Source organism: Necator americanus, chromosome V, assembly GCF_031761385.1.
Source record: "Necator americanus strain Aroian chromosome V, whole genome shotgun sequence".
NCBI classification, from domain to species: domain Eukaryota; kingdom Metazoa; phylum Nematoda; class Chromadorea; order Rhabditida; family Ancylostomatidae; genus Necator; species Necator americanus.
The window spans coordinates 25,839,265-25,858,365 of record NC_087375.1 but is presented as its reverse complement, the minus strand read 5'-3'; the positions used below and the strand labels follow the sequence as shown (position 1 = coordinate 25,858,365).

The 19,101-nt window shown below is 40.4% G+C and overlaps 1 protein-coding gene across 3 annotated transcripts; it reads right to left on the bottom strand.

Annotated features, from left to right (window-relative positions):
- Positions 1-426: 426 nt before the first annotated feature.
- On the bottom strand, positions 427-18,689 carry RB195_015211 (uncharacterized protein; the record flags this gene model as incomplete). 3 transcript variants are annotated; one of them, XM_064205813.1, is made up of 15 exons in its annotated part: positions 579-718; positions 917-995; positions 13,364-13,451; positions 13,551-13,717; positions 15,029-15,138; positions 15,226-15,394; positions 15,453-15,563; positions 15,621-15,711; positions 15,765-15,855; positions 16,781-16,845; positions 16,906-17,041; positions 17,124-17,190; positions 17,264-17,337; positions 17,395-17,518; positions 18,600-18,689. In XM_064205813.1, 15 exons carry the CDS (start codon positions 18,687-18,689, stop codon positions 579-581), a joined length of 1,602 nt encoding a protein of 533 aa, XP_064061692.1. The 3 variants fall into 3 exon arrangements, with proteins under 3 accessions (XP_064061694.1, XP_064061692.1, XP_064061693.1); XM_064205811.1 differs by lacking the exons at positions 579-718; positions 917-995 and having other exon boundaries at positions 13,148-13,451; XM_064205812.1 differs by lacking the exons at positions 13,364-13,451; positions 13,551-13,717; positions 15,029-15,138; ... (8 more) ...; positions 17,395-17,518; positions 18,600-18,689 and adding exons at positions 427-497; positions 2,533-2,607 and having other exon boundaries at positions 605-718.
- Between the last annotated feature and the right edge of the window lie 412 nt (positions 18,690-19,101).

The following is a 19,101-nucleotide window of genomic DNA, read 5'->3' as shown; positions in this document are numbered from 1 at the left end:
TCTAGAAAAAATAATGTTCGAGTCTCGTCTTTTTTCATATCAGTGTTTGCTTAATGCGATGCGATTGCGGAACAACATACCGGTTGTTCCCTCCCTTATCCGCACCCCTCTTAAAGGCATCACCCCACGAATCTGAGGTGGTACGGATTTCAGGCGGAGTATTCGTACACGGCATAGTAGATTATGGAGAGGGGGGTGATTCCGTCCATTTCTTCCTAATTGCCGTAAAAACGGCCCCGAAAATGCGGCGCGTGCACAAGGCTGGCGCGCTCCAATCGAACACGTGGAGAATAGCGCGCTGAAACGCTCGAAGTCATATCTTTCGGGCCGTTTTTTACTGCAGTTAGGAAGAAATGGACGGAATCACTCTTCTCTCAATAATCTACGATCCCGTATACGAATACTCCACCTGAAATCCGTATCACCTCAGATTCGTGGGGTGATGCCTTTAACGAGAAGGAAACAATTAAAAGAGGCTGCACCTTCTTGTTTTCCACCTAAAATTGCATTTTACAAGATGATTACAAGAGATGTCTTGGTGCTGACGTAAGCGACAATGTTGTAGATGCACGAAAACTTTAGCTTCCACCAATTATAAGCTCACCATTGAACAATTCGCAGATGTTGAAGGCAATAAGGTAGGTACATCTCTCCCTCAGACCGGTGTTTGACATCATTGTTATTATGTTGACAATGTTGCAAACAGCCGAAATGAAACCTTAAGATAGTTACATTTTAAATGACACTTCCGTTCCTATTAATATCTTCAATAGACGAACTTTCCTACTCAATGTAGGTATATGTAACTATTGGTAGTGCTACATATTCTACGAAAGTCTCTTCGTGAAAACATGATCGGCGAGGTATGACTGTGAAAATGACTGTACTTTAACTGGTCATCTAGTGATACTCTTACCTAAGTAAATATAGATATTACACATAACAGCTGCATTCTTCCTTATATCATCATCAGAGGCGTTGTACATGACACGTTTCTGGAAAAAATATTCTTACGTTGTGTAGAAGCATTAAATTTTTTACATAGGTCTTCCATATCTTCCAAACAATAAGAAACCAGGAGTGATTTATGAGTACAAGCGCTAGATGGATTGGCCTTGATTGTGTGCAACGAAAGAGGCTAAAATCTGTTGGTCATAAGGAATGCAACCTTTCCAGTTGTGCAAAGGTGTGCATTTTATCGAATATTTTGCTAGTTGAAATTATTACTACTAATTAAGTACTATACTAAGTTATATCCTTCTATGTGGAGCGCAAAATTGTTCGTCTATACGTGCGAAGCGAATTCCCATGGATACTAAGCAGTGAAGGAGTGTCCAAAGGTGGGTAAGGGAGGTCCGCGTTCCGTAGCCTAATAAGACACCGCTTCGCATGGTTCATTGAGCAGGAGATTTTTGAGTCAGAGTCCGCCACAAAATTTGTGAGAGAACATTTGAACGAAGCGAACAACATGTTCAACAGTACCATGGTGATAGTAGCGATGAGTAAGTGGGGACATGGAGCTGTGTCTCAGACCGGTCATGTTAGTCGGATTTATCATTTTGTATCGTACTGAATGGAGCAGAATTCGAAGCTTAGGGGTAATTGATTACTGTTACAAGTCCATCGAGAGTGGTTTAGGGATTGCGACCAAATCTGCATGGATCTTTGATTACGGGTATCGTGCATGTCGTGGAAAGCGCCTCTAAGCAATTGTTGGAATTATTGATATTGACATGGGATGGCACCCTGTAGGAATCCTTGTACTGGACGTACCCAGCACTGCGACCTTCCCTTTTGCGTTTTTATTTGGGTTTCCATATTTGGTTTATTCTTTCCTCTTATATTATATTTTTACACTTTGAAAAAGATTACGTCGCACAAACAATACGTACTTAAAAATACTTCCCACCGTTGCTGTTTGAAAACTAGAACTCGTCCATTTTCCTGGTAGCGCAGGCAAAAGTTAGGCGGTTCTAGAAGATTCCTAGCCAAAGGTACATAAGAGCGCCGCTTCCCTGTTGTCCCACCGTTGTAGTGCCAATGAATTGACGTCATCTCCGAGTGGTCTTGTTTTACGAGTCGAAGCACCCCCAAATGGCATGTCAGGCTTCAACAAACAACAAGGCGTGGGCCACTAACAACGCTTCAGTCAAGAACTGGTTCCTTCGCATTCACAACGGAAACTTATCTTTCGAGACTTGCCACAGATGTGGGGTCCAACATCGACGGAAATTTGCGCAGCCTTTTGAGGAGGTTTCCAATTCTCACGACTCGGACAATCGCCTCCCAACTCGGTGTTGGTGACCACACAATTGAGGCTCACCCACACACTCTACGCTACCAGAAAGTTCTGTAGTGGAGGGCACCCCACGCGCTGACCGAGACCAACCACAAATCACAAGTGGCTAGTTGTACATATTCGCGTCAAATAGTTTAGATTGGTCACATAGTAAACCTTTTGTTTCCAATCTCTGTAATTACTTCCCGACCAAAGATTTAGCGTTCAGTTTATCGGACCTACATAAATTTTACCAATCCATGAGTAATATCTGGTGTGTTGTTCTTGATTGCTAGCAATCTCACTTCTTTCGTTTCGATAACGAACATGTCAAGCAATAAAATGCACGAATGTTTTCGTGGACATATGGATGCCTGGTTTCTGGAATAATTACCTCACCACCAAAACAACATAAAGAGCCCTCATCCTTGTGGTCCGTTCCAACCTGTTCTAAATCTCATAAAACGAACATAAAGCAGCACCGCTTGCTACTATTTGGTTTGTTTTGTTATTGCGCTGGAGCGAGCAAGCACCGATTTTGTCCAAGAAAATCACAGCAGTACATATGTTTTCTGATTACTATTACCCTTACTTTTTTGTATGCGGCTTTTTGTGAAACGATACAAAACTGAGTTTTATAGAAATTCGGGAAAACTGAAAACAAACAAATTTTTAAAAAACCTACAAGTTAGCTATTAATGATAGTTGGCTATTAAAGTAATAATAATAATAATATTAATATTAATTTTTTTTTGTATACGGCTTTGTGTGAACCGATACAAAACTGAGTTTTATAGAAATGCGGAAGAACTGAAAACAAACAAATTTTTAAAAAAATCTACAAGTTAGCTATTAATGTCAACTTCATGTTTCGAATAACAAGATAATGGTTGCATAATCGTGGAATATTACAAGAAATAAAAAATGCAAGACAAATGCACATTTGGAGATCTGTCCCTTCATCCATACACCATAACCGTACGCGTTCGTTCCGTTAGCAAATCCCAGTAGGGTTCACCGAAGTGATAATATCACGAGAAGGGTGTTACTACCCGCAAATGATTAATGGTCAACCTATATGACGTGGCGGTTTTAATTTGATAACAGTCATCAAAATCAGGTGCAAAATTACTCAAGTACATTTCGCAAATTAAGATGGGAGGTCTCGCCATCGCGCATGCTATTTCTCGGCGCTCTAGGTAACGAACGGTCACGCCATTTTGAGCAGCAGCTTGAAAACACGTGGGCGCAAAGTCTGGACACAAAATCTGGAGCAAAGATGGATCTGAAGCACTAGCTAACTGCTAGTTTTCACTTTGAATTTTACCTTACTTACCTGCCTCACAGCAGCATTTTTCAGAAATTTGATATTGGCACTGATACTACTTAAGCACTCACTAGAATAGTCTCTCAGATAGGCATTTGGTCCTGAGATGAGACCATAATTATGCCAGACCTTCTGTTTAATGTATGTGCAATGCGTTGAAACTAACCGCTAAAGTGGGGTTTGAATAGAGAAGGAAGACGTTGGAGGTGGGAAAAACGACGTAAGGTAGTTATCTGTGGTATTTGGGTCATTAGTTTTCCACACAGTGCATTTAAACTGAACATAATTTATAACGTGGTTAGAGTCTCAAGTTTTGATCTGATACCGACTTGGAAAATTTCTACGGTCGGAAAAGTGGAATAATGATCGTCGAGAAAACTAAAATCGCCTTCCTCAATCGTTGGCTCGCAAAACTTTCTCCGAGTAGGTCAGTAGTAATGACAAGTATGTCGAAGAATAGAGAGGTCATAATCATTCCCAGAGAACTACTAACGGGCTTGCAGGAGAGCAGACGTATAATGTACTGTATTATACATTATATTGCTAGTTACATGAAATGATAAACCATAAGGAAAAATCCGGCAAGCACAGGAAATCCCCTAAATCTGTGTGGAAAAAGGAACATGTCTCTGTGATTCTATCAAATAAAAATAACACATGAAGATTACTCATAAGGTTTTTCGCGAGAACGCCTTCCCTACGTGAATTTCTTGACATTATTTGAAAAATTTAGCACGTACTGCAAGGAAGAAGATAACAAACATCATGTATGACGCAGCCAGAAAGCGGTACCGGTAACCTTTTGAGAAGCACGCAGTCGAATTTTTGCGAAAATGTATAAAAACCAGAAATGTCACATTGACGGCATCAACGAAATGAGAAAATGAAACGATCTGTAGCGAAAGATCAGGAGTGGATTTTTAAAGGAGTCGTACACGTAAGAAAATATTGTTTGAGTTGTTGAAGTTGGGTGGGTAGAGGGAAGTCCTCTCATACAGAAACCTCTTGATGCAGAACCAATTTCCACCAACACTCATAATGGCTAGAGAAGAGGAATTCGTCGGGAAATAGTGATCCGGGGAAGTTAAAAATTGAACTCTAAACGAGACTAAGTGTCGAAGCATAAAGAATGTCAAAATCTGCAAGAAAAGTTTCCGCGAGGATAAAGCCTGAGTTAGGAAACAAAATGTTCTCGAAGCTTTTGAAGAACTACCATTTTTGAATCAAAAACCATGTAAAAGCTGTTATAAATCTGTTGATAAGCAGCGCAAAGGAACAAGCCCAATATACACAGTAGAAACAGGAAAAACGTTCGCTACAAAAAACTGCGTTTTTGCATTCTTCAAAGATGTTGAATAGAACATAATGTTGTGTTAAGGAACGCCATATAATAAAAATTTAAGAATTAATAAGGAACCTATTTTTCTTTTTCTTTTTTTTTCTGAGAAAAAGCGGTCTCGCAGTAGTTGGCTGCGGGGGCCAGTTGATTAACGGTTTTGATCTATATATCTGTCTATCTATATTGGCGCTTGTCAGGAAACTGATCTCGGCTCTAGGGTTATGTTATGTGGAGGTTAAGCCCTAATTCTGGATTAAAAGCAGCATACCAGGAATCTGAGGATTTCAGGAGGGGTATCGGTATAGGGGGTCGTAGATTATGGAGACGGGGGTAGTTCCGCCCATCTTTCCCTGCATCACTGAAAGAACACCTCCAGAATGCTGTTTTGTACGACGCCATCTTTTGCAACCCTCCACTCCTTGCGCCGCCTCCGCCCTGCTATTCGTCGAAAATCAATTCCGACTGCCCCGATAGGCAGTAAGGGACGCTATGCGTGCAAGGGTGGCGCGCTGCAATAGAAGGCATCGTACAAAACAGCATTCAGGGGCCGGCTGTTTGCAGTGATTCAGGGAGAGATGAGCGGAACCACTCCAGTCTCCATAATCTACGACCCCGTATACGGATACTCCACTTGAAATCCGTACCACCCCAGATTCGTGGTATGCTGCCTTTAAGGTGCAACGTAACAGTGGTCGTTTTCTAATGTAAAAACTTATCAAATTAAACCGGACATATGAATCTTTGCATCAAAAAGCTTAATTTCTCTCAGGAAGAATGACCTTTAGTTCTATTCAATTATGGTGCTCGCAATTCTAGGTTCTTGTTTGCAGATATTACAGTGTTGTTATCAGAAGTTCTGAAGCTTTGCCAGAAAAAAATCGCACTGAAACAAAAAAAGTTGCTTATTTCATGAGTTTACACCTTAGGATAAACCTTACCTTAGAACGAATTGTGAATGAATCGGTGAAATTGCAATATTCAAGTTTATTTGTATTAAACATTGCTAAGGTGCTTTTAAAATCTACCTACAGTTAACAATATTAGTTTTTTTGTGTAGCAGTAACACCACTTATTATTGTTATAGTGTTCTTGTGGGCCTGCTTGAGTAAGGAGCTGTTTGCTAATAACCATCACGACTATACACGGACATTTTCACTGTATCAGCATGGTCTCCAAACCAAGCGTGTCAACCAGATTTTAGATTTACATTTTCCTGATATTGTTTGTGGCACTAGAGAATGCTTGAAGACATCAACTATTGCTCCTAGTATGTGATGCAAATGTAAAGCACTGTTTTTCGGATTTTTACATTTTGAAATTGCTAGTTTTCTCCTTTTCTAAAATCACAAATTGCAGTCTCACGAAAATTGATAAATTGGAATTGATAACAACTCGTGAGAGAGATAATAAGAATAAAAAACCTTCATGAAGGCAATTACGAGCATCTTGTTATCATGATAACTGGTCCTTTGACAACAACAATGTCTTAGTTAATTTACCTAGTACGATCTAAAAGTTGAGACCCGATTATCAAAGAATCATCAGAAACTCATTTCTGAACAACTCAATGTCTCCCTAAAGCGACACTGTCTTTTTTCCTTCAGGTTAAAAAATGAAGTCGTGCAGAGAGTACCGGTGCAATCATCGTATTCATACTTTAAATTCATTTTGAGAAACGCAACGTACACAAGGTAATATCACCAAATTAAAATCATAACCAAACTGACTTTTTTCTAAAGAACTGTTTGTAAGGCTTGCATTGAAGTCATTATTTTTTACGGCTAATAAATCACTGTATTATTCATATCGTCTTCATTCTTCTTCATCATTGATATGTAATGTCTACTTCTACCTCAAAGTCAAGTTACAAAACGATCCGGTGCAAATTTTTAATATTAAGTACTGTGGCTGTTTCAAAATCCTGAATTTATGAAGCAGTTATTTGTTTTCATCGTTTGGGAAATACATCCCGGCCACCGCCTGATCCTAACTTCATAAATTTCCTCGAACATTGTCTTCAACATTTAGTACTGAGATGAGATATGCAACTTTCTGGAGACCTTTGATCGTATGTAGTACAGAATTTCATGCTTTCCAAATAGGTTCTGAGTTACGACTTTATTTATGCCGAAGGAGGCAATATTTCTGCATTACTGAACAAAATCAGGTTTACTTCTTTTTCTACTTCGGTAACAACAAATCGCCCTAGTGAGCACATTACACTTCTTACGTTAACAAAATTCTAGAAGGTGATCACTGTTGGTAGCAAGAAAAAAGACCAAGCTATCCTATGATGGAGTAGGCCAAACAAAGGCGGAATGGCAAATTTCTGAAGCTTTTTCAAGCATTACAACATTGTTGACCACTGGCTTGAAAAAGGTAGCTGGATTCAAGAAACTTTGTTAAAAAAAAAAAACTTTTAAATCACTGAATCAGTTTCACTTCGAATGTTTCTTTGGAGGACTTTGTGAAGAAGTCTGATTATCGAGTCAGCAGTCTGTATGTGGTGCGTTTATTATCAAGTGGAAACCAGGTTCAAAGTTGAAGCACACCACGTGTCTGGCCCACCTCATTCTACTTTCTTTATAAAACGCAGCGGCGTCTCTAATCTCCGATCGCTGACGTAGGAAAGAACTTCGAATCCCGTCCCTCACTTGCATGAAACGGGATACTCCTAGCATTACTCTCTCAATTGCGCGTTCAATGAAGCTCACCGCGTTTTCTTACTGCTTGCGAACTGCCCAAGTTTCAGAACTATAGGTCAAAGCAACAAGAATGGTGATGTTAAAGAGGTGAGCACGGAGCCTAGTGATCTTGATCTTCTCTACCTTTCTAGCTCGAGGCTTAGGCCATTCTTCATTTTCATTTCTTCACCTAAATAAGCGTAGCTGGTGCATTGTAATATGTTCGCTCCATTGAGTGCAAATGGGGAATACCAGAACAACCGTTTTCATAAACATCTTTCGTAGATTCAGCTCAATACCCACGCTCCCACGTGTTTCGTCAAAGTCGGCCAACATTTATTCCGCTGGACTGATGCTAGACAATATCACAGAGACGTCATCAGCAAAGTGCAGATGGTGTACCTACCGACCATCAACCTTCACTCCAATTTCGTCTTATTCCGGCCTTCGCATCGCGTTCTTGATAGTGACCGTTCACATTTTAGGTGAAATTGTTGATCACTCTGTTGTCGCCTTAGTTGTTCCCATGGTCGCATTCGTCTCAGCTTGTCGAAGGTTTTCTTTAGGTTGAGAAAGGTAATACATACGGCATCTTGTACACCGTGAGTGTGGTCTATCGTGCTGAATCATTTTCGAAATTTTGCTTGCTAGCAAGCTTGTCGTTCATATAACACTTTTATAATCGTGTTAAACATCACTCTCCTCCTTTTCGTACAACAATACTTCCTGCTGGTCTTCCACTATTTAAGAGCCTTGCATTCCGACAGACGTGTAGAGATCTACGCCAGATATTGGCGGAAGACTCTTTAGATGCTTAGCTCTTATCCTGCTGTGACCAGGTGCTTTGCGATTTCCTACCGACATGATAGCATGTCTATTTCGGACGGGGAAACCTCCTGAATGTCCGTTTTCGCTCACATGGTGATACAGCAAGTGAAAATGGCTGTTGAGAAGATCAAAGTAGAAGTCGAGATGATTTTTTCCGCTCCTTGCTCGGCGTAATGGTTGTTCCATTTTTCAGAGAAGAGTCATTTTTGTCTTGCGATTGGCTAAATCTCGTCGGACATAGCCAATGCTCCTAGCCGCTTCTCCAGCCTTTGCTTTTGTCTTTAATGCCTTCTTTCATCGCATCTCTGTAAAGATTTGCGAGCTCGGACTTGACTTTTCTGATGGCCTACTATTCGTATAGCTCCACACTGAAGTATTAGCTCACTTTCTAGAGATTTTGAAACGGTGGTTGGTTTTGGTGGTTTTGAAACGTAAAAAAAAACATGTTTTGAAACCGATTGTTTTTCTTGTCCGTTGTGGTACCTTCCCACAAGCCGGCTAGCGTAGCGTCCCCAGTTGATGATAGTTCTGGAACTTCGCTCTCTGACCTTTTTCTTCTCTAGCATACGAGCAACATCATTAAACGAAACTTTGTATTGACGATAATGTGGTCTATTTCGATATGGTCCCTTCACTAATACAACTCTCACGACTACTATTCGACTCCAACATAGAAAAGAAAATTTTGGGGCTTTCCGGGGCCAATTTTGGCGGTGAAACGACCAGCAAAGATCTTGTAAAAATGCATGGTCTTCTTTGTAGAATTTCTCTAGGTCCACACCTAGAATTTCTTATGTTCATTATCTCAAGATATTGATGTTGGACCGCAAACAACGAAGAAAATTGAAAGTGTCGTCGTCTTTTCCGATTCGGGTCGCCAGTTGTTCGAAAGAGTCAATATTCTCTGTCATACTTGTCGCGTGTTACTAAGAACAGTTCTTCTCCAGTTTCATATGTTGAGTTGAGTGGGTGGCGTCGTCTCGTCTCGGTTATCGTGCTTAATCTTCTTGCCTTTCATCATCAGATCTTCCCAAAAGTCTTTTTTCCGTTTTGCTAGCTAAGAAAACTCCTGGTAATCCAGTCCTACCTAGCTCTAGCGTACCAGGCTTCCTCCAGAGTGTGGACGCTTTCTTGTTACTGCATCTTGAGTATTATTTTTAAACCCATGGCATTTTGCAGTGGTTCAGTCTCAGCGGTTTGTGGAAGAAAGCTGCATCTCCATGGTTAAAAACTGAGTCTAATTTGTTGGAGGCGACTTATATCGGTCGACGGTCTCAGGGCAGTCAGCAAGCTGCCCTTAGTTCGCGATTAGTCATCTGTCGGCCACCAGGGGACGCGCCACGTAGCTTTATGACCGGACTGACCGGCTGTGATCTTCATAGTGAGAAATTGGAGAATGTACTGCTATCGGTACGTCATGGCTGCGATCGATCAATGGTTCAAAGACCTGCAGCCTACCCAGCCTTTCATCATTGCGGAGTCGGCAAATTGGTGTCACATTTATTTTGGAGAGCAAAAGCACTGGCTTGACACATCAGCATTTTCGGTCCAAGTTTCGTCGCCTTACACACGCAGCGGTGCTGCTTGTAGATGAACTCACATATAGAAAATACATCACCTTGTGACGGCACTGATGCAAGGCGCTTGTGGTACTGCCGCTGTCACTTCATTATTTGAGACAAATCGTTTTGCGAGGAATTGTGATGAGCACATTCTAAATCCCACATTCGCTGAAGCAGAGAAAAATCCCACCAGGTTTCGAGGTTAAGAAATGGTTAAGAAATGGTCTATTGCAGCATCTTCAGAAGTTGAAAACTATCGACTAATCTGAGCGACCTATCCTTCCTTCTTTTCTGTCTCGGAATGTCGTTGACAGATCTCATTTAACAATAACAGGAATTAAAAGGAGTGAGAGCGAGTCTATTCAACTCTCGACGCTCCATAAAAGAAGGACGACTGGTTAATGAATCGCAAAGTAAATAGCAACAAATTGTCGATATTCATTTTGTGACTTATGACCGTACTTACATTCGTCCAACCCCACACAATTATTTCAATATTATTCGATTAATATTCGATATTTGCTGCATCCAAATACTACGTTTGTTTGCATGCAGCAAATGTACTTTTTCTTTCTTGCAAAAGGAATTTGGGAGTTTAGTGTCCTTCTTTATAAGCAGATTACGAACACTACATTCCTTTTTTGTACCGGCTGAAGCTTCGTTGCCCTCTTCAGAGCCTGACAAATCAAAGACGCATGTCGCACACTTTCTTAAACGCCTCGTTACTCTTTAACCCGACCGAGAACAATGTCGAAAAACAACTGACAACACCAATGCTCACTTCAAGGCGCCTTCAGCTTGCATCAGTGAGGTTAGTGAACCACCTACTGTTAGTAGTTAAATCGTTAGTAGTAGCTAAGGAGGGTGCACCCTGCATCTGAGCATGTAGGCCAAAAGTGAAAAAGTTCTAGGAACGGTGGAAGCTCGTTGGTCATAGAAAGGCATCTTTTTACGATTTAAAGCATGGTTTCTGTTAGCTGTATCTGTCAACGAAGCCTTGGGCTGGAATTAATTAGAGAAGGTGTAGTTGTTTGACCTCATGTTCAGCTGCAGACAGGAGCATATTTCCCTCAGATATTAGAACGAGCTTTTAACGAGCTCTAATTTAACCATATAAATAAAGACATATAAATAAAGTCACTGGCCTATCAATCCACTTGGGATGCGCCAACGCCTCTGCTGCAATTCGTAACTGTTGAGGTTTTTGGAACATGTGTTGGCCTATACATTGACTTTCGGGGGCCAGCCGATGATCAACTCAGTCTTTATATCCTCTCAGACAATTTAGAATTCTGGGCCGTGTGCCTACAACGGACCTCTAACCGAATGCGCCACACCCGCCCCATATGATAAAGGTTTTTGCCCAGTGATCAAGGCTATGATCGAGGTAGTTTTTGAACCTTTACCTTGGCTATCGTTTTGGCGTCACACCCTTCATCAGAGATTGGTAAGAAAAAATACGCGTTCACCTCTCAAACCTCTTCTCATTTCATAAAGTATTTGTTAACAGACAAATAGCCCAAAAACAAAATGAGAAAGGCAGACTACAGAACATAACATGACGTCCACCTTGTTAATCGTGTATAAATAATGTTAGCGGAGCACCGGTTGTTAGGGTGGCCTCATTAATTCAGCTTGTCCCCACAGCTTTGGATTCATTCTTTCATACGTTTCTGATACGTCCTTCAGCTGTGATCTTCCAGAGTTTTGGACACAAGAATATTCAGATTGAATAAGAGAACTGTTGGCGCTATGCTGAAGGGTTTATCATGACGCTGCTCTGCTTGGTGATCGCACCGACAAATCCTCGTACAATGTAGTCACCTTGCCTTTCGTCCCAAAAAAACGACACAGTCTGGTGCTTCAATAAGCTTGTCATCTTCAGTTGTCCATTACTGGAAACTACTTAAATCTTACAGATCATATAGACTACAATCTTACAGATTCACAGGGCTAGGCTGGCTCGCATTGCGCTTTCCATACCATCAGAAATGAAAAGAATGCAGAAGAGGATCATTGCTATCGTTTTCTCCGACATTTTTTATGATACTGTGTTTTCCGCGAGTGTGCATAAGTGCTATGGTTTAGGGATCCGCAAAATGCATCCTTTGGACTTTCACCACACTCACTACTACGCATCAATATTCTTCATAAATGTAGCATGTTACGCATGTCAGGCAACCCCATGTGCCTGGAGCTCATCAACAATGAACTTACTACTTTCAACTATTACTAACATACAAGGCAAACTTCATCCCCCCGCCAAGCTGGTGGCTATGGCAGGCTAATTATAGCCTAGTCTTTGATCCCTCCGATTACTGGCTCTTCAGCCACTTCTAGCGCTTTTTGGATGGAAAGAAGTTCAAAACTGAGAACAAGATCAGGAGAGCACTAGTCGACTTCTTCAAATCCAAAATCAGCCTTAGGAGTAGGGAACCGACAAGTTGGTGCATGGAGATGATGAGTTCCTCCGATGTCCAGATCTTTTTGCTTTGAAGCATTCACAACAGAGTGTCATTCTTTTGAAAAATTAAACTGAAAAAAATTTTGGGGACTCATGCGAGAACCTATTATGTGACACCGACGTTCTGTCGTAGTCACATTTTAAATAAATTCTCCACAATTTCTCCTAGTCAAATAAACCTGAACACTGAGAAGAGCCAACAAATTATCGTCAAGTTTTTTTCTCCTTGTGAACTCTATCAGCTCTAGTTGTCTGTTCAAACAATTTCAGTTTGCTTTCATCAGACGTCCATGCGCGCAAAACGTTACGAGCGTTTTTTGGGTAAGTGTAGAAACCATGCCAAGAATCGTAAAAAAAAATGCCTTTCTGTGATCAACGAGCTGGCACTGTTCCTAGACTTTTTTTTGGCTTTTGGCCTATATGCTCAGATGCAGGGAGCACCGGCCTTAGCTACTACACTGCTCAACGTTCTTTTGGTTCAAATCATTTTGAAAGAAGAAGATAATGCGAATAAGTAGTCAAAAACACAGGTATTTAGGGGCTGTTATGAGAAGAAAGTAGATCCATGATGAATATACATTATATTAGAACTTTTATGGGTGCAAACTCAAAATGTCAATGAAAAGTGTATGCAAATAAAGAAGAGAAAAGAAACTATTATTACATTACATTGTTTTTTGCTTTTCTGATCTAAATGAAGGCCACAACATTACAAGTGCAAAAGTTCCGCGGATAGCAAGCTTGAATAAGAAACGAATAAGCGCTAGAATGAGTATCACAAGGAGGAAAAGGCAGAAAATAACGTCAAGAGAGTGATATTGAATAAAGTTCAATTTGGTCCCTGCTGGAACTAGATTATCAAGAGTCTGAAACTCAGCGACGAACTCGGACCACTTCACAAGAAGCTGAGTGGGAGTGACAGGCTTGTTGCCCACCATCCTTGAAAGCCTTCTCGCTTCCTTTTTGTACCTAAGCAAATTGGAGTGACAGTACTGTACAAATCAAAGCCGAATTCCAGTAGTAGTGCAGCTGTTATTACCATAAATGATTAAATGGAAAGCTACTGACCTTGTATTCGTGATGACTTCTTCGATAGCCCTGGATACGACACTCACAGACAGCTCGCCCTTGTTGAGAACAACGCCGATGCCAAGGTGTTCAGCTGAAGCGGCATTTTTTGGCTGATCACCAACCAGCGGAATGGCGATGAGAGGCACACCGGTGAGTATTGCTTCCTGTACTGCTACTATTTATCTTTTTCCAATATTTTGTCTAGGAAAATTTCAACTACTTCTTTGTTTTTATCCTGTTCGTATTGCTTCGATTACTGAGGAAAAAGGAATGTTTTTTCTACAGAAACATAGAATATAAATGAATGTGAAGAAATTACCAAATGTCACTATAAACAAGACCAAAAAAGATTGCGCTACTGCCATGACTACAACCGCAACTGAAATCGAGTCATTCAATTAATTAGGAATTTTAGAAATTTAGGTGATCTTGGAAGAAGGTGTCACGAATCTCGCACTCTCTGTTGTTGTTACGCAAAGAAACAGCTGCTGCGACCGCTACGGTCGGGGCCCAACACTATTGCATCGAACTGAAGCATTAGGTCACGGGGACTGTACACATCATTACAAATCATGGCAAACTCCTCAGAGGTTTTTCCTTCGCCCCGAAATCTCCCTGGCTTTGAATAGTTCTTAACTTCTTGCTTATACAGGGGTGATTTGATAGGTTTACGTAATCTTATCCAGATCCTCTTCGTGTTGTCGTTTGTGTTGCTCCTAGGATGCTCAGAGGTCTTAGTTTGTAAAGTTTAAATTTTTCTCCATTTTCTAATTTAATTGTGTACAACTTATATTATTCGCAATTCCAAGCTTGGAAAAATCCTTTCTCGCTAGTTTAACAGGTTTTTTTGCCTCTCCAAAATCTTTATTTTGATTTTCACGACTAGCTTTTCTAAACAATATAATGGGATTTACCTAAGATTACAAATACAGACAAAGGCCAACACTGAGTAAAGAAGGAAGAAATGGACCAGAAATCCAATGCTTACAAACTAAGATGTTAGTGGCTATGTGAGACCAGAACAACAATAGAATTAATTGCGCCGGATATTTGTAAGACCTAATAACCCCATCCGCGCACTTTCGGAAGAAAAACGAGCGACGAAAACAAGCAAAAACGAGAACTAAACGAGCTCGGGAGAACTTTTCTTGCTTGACGATCACAAAAATTGTTCCCGGCTGGAGTAACACATCACACCGATACATCAAAATCAAAATAAAATCAACACTTGCTGCACGTATCTCATAATTTTGTTACTTCCAAAAAGTCCGATTTTGGTTTATTTGTCACATTAGTGATAACAAAATGCAGCGAAAATCCTACTACAGACGTCAACTTATGCGCCTAGAGATATAAGAGGCACTGCCTCTGCCTTTCTCATGTTCCTAAACTGCACTGATATTTTGATAGTACTCAAAGCTTTTGTCAAAGAATCTACGAACCACAAAGATAGACATCCTGAAGTGTCAAATTACCTGGAAACTATTGTATCCTGCATGCGTGATAAAAGCTTTTGTTCTTGGGTGACGGAGGAGATCGACTTGTGGCAACCACTTGAAGAGGTGAACATTTGTCGGCAACATATCTACAATTTGACTACTTTTTTTTTTTGAGGTACGTGTGCTTAGCACCTCTTAAAAACAGCAAGCGACTCTAAGAGACTAGACGCTACCTTTAATGTCATCTTCTTCGTATCTCCACAAGAATTGATACTTTGGAAACCTTCTGAAAGTATCCAGAAAGATCTTTTTCCACTCGAGAGGCATTTTATATGAGGCAACGACAGAGCCGAAGGAGAAAAATATGGTACCATCTCCACTGTCAACTATTTCTGCTATATGCTGAAATGTGTTCACACTGAAATATTGGTTATTTGGGAAAAAAATAAGAAAGAGCGACATTGGGAAGAGGCTTCTGATCCTTAATTTCCACTCCGACTCCTCCGATGTTCACCACCTTGGCGAGCGTTGGTCTTGGCATATCGTAAAGTTCATTGGTATTCGCCATAACCTTCAATTTTCTACATAAACTCGATTCATGTCGTTATATTCTGATACATTAATGTACCAGTGGACATTTTGCAGCTAAATCCATGAGATCCGGGAACTCAGGAGAGATATGGGTGCGGAAAAGCTGAGTCTCAGGATCGGCAATGAGCCTGGAAAATTCATCTATATGGAGTCAAACACGAACGCAACAAGATAATTTTACCTTCTCCAGAAAAGCTTCATCATTCCATGTCCGATTAGACTCTTAACTCTTTGCAGGAAGTTCATCTCTCCCACGGCTGCCATCATTATAGCTAAAAAGTAGGGGATACATTTACGGGCTACCGGCTACAAAATGGCAATTTTCAAGGCAACGTGTGAACTGCTGGTGGAGTCCCTCTTCAAAGCGGTTCATAAAAGCGCAATGCATAGTTTTACAGAAATCAATGAATGTTGTAAGCGTTCATTCACATTCAAGAGATTCTCATTAAGAGATTGAACTGACAAGTTGTGGCTATCTATTTTACTCGCTGAAGAGTTGGACAGCTTTGGAGTCCTACTGAATTAGCAGTGAATTTTGACTCAATAGAATTTCTTAGTAAGAGGGAATTGATTCCAGTCTGTTTTGAACCGTTCAGTAATTGCTACGTATCTTACAATCTGCAATTGTTTAGTATTTTCGGTTATGGCGGAGTGGAAACCAATACGAAGATAGAATGATCATCCGATCACGCTTGGTTTTTGAATTATTCCGACGATAGTATACGTACCCGTACTAGTTACCGCTTAATGATGATGTTCCTCTCTGAAAAACCAAACCAGAGTAAGGAAATGTGCGACCAGAAGTCTTCTTGGCAGTAGTTAAGTTCTGAGTAAGAGGAGTGCGATGTTCTTTATATCCAGCTTAACGCTGTTAAACGGCGATGGAAACCGCTTTAGTTCCCACGAGATACGTTAGAGCGAGCCACCTTCGTACACACCTGTCTCCTCACCAGCTCATTTACTGGTTTTATGGACTAGGTTGGTAAGGACTTTCTTCTACCTTTTCATTCTTCTACCGCTCGCTCGTAGACGCAGTTCGTGTAGAAGAGCGACGCGCTGCAACTGATTTCGTAGGAAAGAACGGCGTCTTCTACGCTGCTTTCCGTAATCTACAGCTCAGACTTATGTTTTCGCTGTTGCTTCCGCAACTCAAAATCGAGATACGCTGCCTTTAAAGATATAATGGAAAACGCTTACGCGGTGTATAACTTGGTATGATTGGTAATCCGATGAGATAGGCGACATAGTCGATCACTGGACCACTGTAAAAGAGCCACAAATTATGATAATCACAGAGAATTTACAGCACAGGAGTACGGGACCTGTTCAGCCAAATCCAGCTGGGAATTTCAGCTGCATGAACCAATCCGACAGTACACACATCAAACATATGAGCGAACGCCAAGTCAAAATGTTGTTCCTTCAACCATCGAAGCAGCTGTTTATTCTCCAGTGTTGCTAAACTTAATCGTGCTCATCACAGCATATCGCTAATCAATAGAATATACAGATTAGAATGTTTTGGAATGATACCAGGTACCTCTACACGTGTCCACGATCATGGAGGTTTGGGCGGATAATCTTGACACCATATTGTAAGTAGATGGCTAAAATGTACGGGAATACAGTACTTTTTTGATGTGTCCCGTCATTGCTTCATTATTTCTATTCTAAACAGACCTTAAATGTGAGTTCCTCTTGTCGTTTTTCCATCTCTTTTCTGGTGAAGTTAATTGGAGCATTAACTACATGAACTGAAAAAAGCACTGACGTAAGGAACGCCTACATATTTCTGAACGGTATAAACTCACGTTTTACATTACTCTTTATTTTGATATCGCTGTTGTCACGATCAGACTGTGAAATAATCATCACCAACGTCACGTCATGGCCAGCTTCTGCCAACGTCTCGGCAACGCGTTCATTGAAAAGCAACTAAGAAATCAGTCTCGAGAATAAAAAAATCGGTGTGTACAATATTTTAAAATTAAAGATTACCGGTGAGAACTTTTTTGAAATATTTCAAAATTTATGTGTTAATTGAAAGTTAATATCCTTTTCTTCAAAAAATGTTCCTCTTCTTCATTTGCGTTACAGATTTCTTGTTGAATAAGAACTGTCGTTTTTTCGCTCAAAGACATCACCCACGAATCTGAGCTGCTACGGATTTCAGGTGGAGTATTCGTATACGGGATCGTAGATTAAGGAGAGAGGGGTGATTCTGTCCATTTCTCCCTAATTACCGTAAAAAACGGCCCGAAAGATACGGCTTCGGAGGTTCCGGCGCGCTATTTTCTACAATGAGTTCGATTGGAGCGCGCTAGCCCTGTGCGGCGCCGCATCTTCTGAGCAGTTTTTTACGGCAATTAGGAGGAAATGGAGGGAATCATCTCCCTCTCCATAGTCTACTGTCCCGTATACGAATACTCCACCTGAAATCCGTACCACCTCAGATTCGTGGGGTGATGCCAATAAGTAGTATGGTTTCTTGAAAAGTATTCCTATGCAGTTTTATGCGAAAGCTTACATTTCAGCTTGGAAAATACGCTTATTATGCTTTTCAAGAAGTAGTGAGTTAACAACAGTTCGTGATTTTTCAGTTCTTAATTCTAGAAAATTATAACTACAATAGAATTACTGCTTGCGCATGAGTATAAACAAAAAAGTAGTGGTAGCAAGTCACAGTAGCTTTGAGTAATCACATAACTAATCATAAAGAATAATACTTTTTGATAATGAATTTGTTTGCGGTGAGTAGTGGTTCTATAAGTCGATTGTTCTAGAATAGCGATTCATTGATTTTATCTGTTATATACATGTGTATTGAATCATTTGTCCACCTTTACCATAGCACCGCTTTGCAAAAGCATTTAGAACTAAGATGTAATATGTTGTTGTTGGGGTAAAATACGTCGCTTTTATGACATGAAAAGACATGGACACGCTGAAATTTGTAAAAATCTTAAAAATAGAAGACAAAAATCCCAGTGCCTGCTTTCCATAGTTTTATACTCACCTGACTATTAGACAGATCCAGAACGAATATAGCCATTTTGTAACCGAACGTCGAATAGACTGTGAATAACAGCGTTAACAACGTGATCATCTGCAATTTCCAGAGAAAGCTAACGAGAATTTATTCCTAATATACTGTTTATAATGCAGTATTTTCGAAAATTGTTCAACGTTAAAAGGGATTTAATGGAAACAATGGGTACAACAAGAAAAATGTAGAGATGATTTGTCACTGAAATCAAAGGAAGTGATCAAGGATATTTCAGAATGTTTGGAAAGAAAAAATAGTGATGGAAATCCTAGCCATTCAGTGGATGGTTTTCAATCAGAGGTATGAAAAAAAGTGTCCAGACTTGTCTATATTTATTTATTTCGCATCTGCAAGAAGCTTAGCATCATATTTTTTCCAACCCACGTAAGCATGGACGGTTAATAAAAGTGGCACAAAGCTCAAAGGCAGAGTGTCAAAAAATTTTTGGTTGGTCATCTCACGCACAATGTGG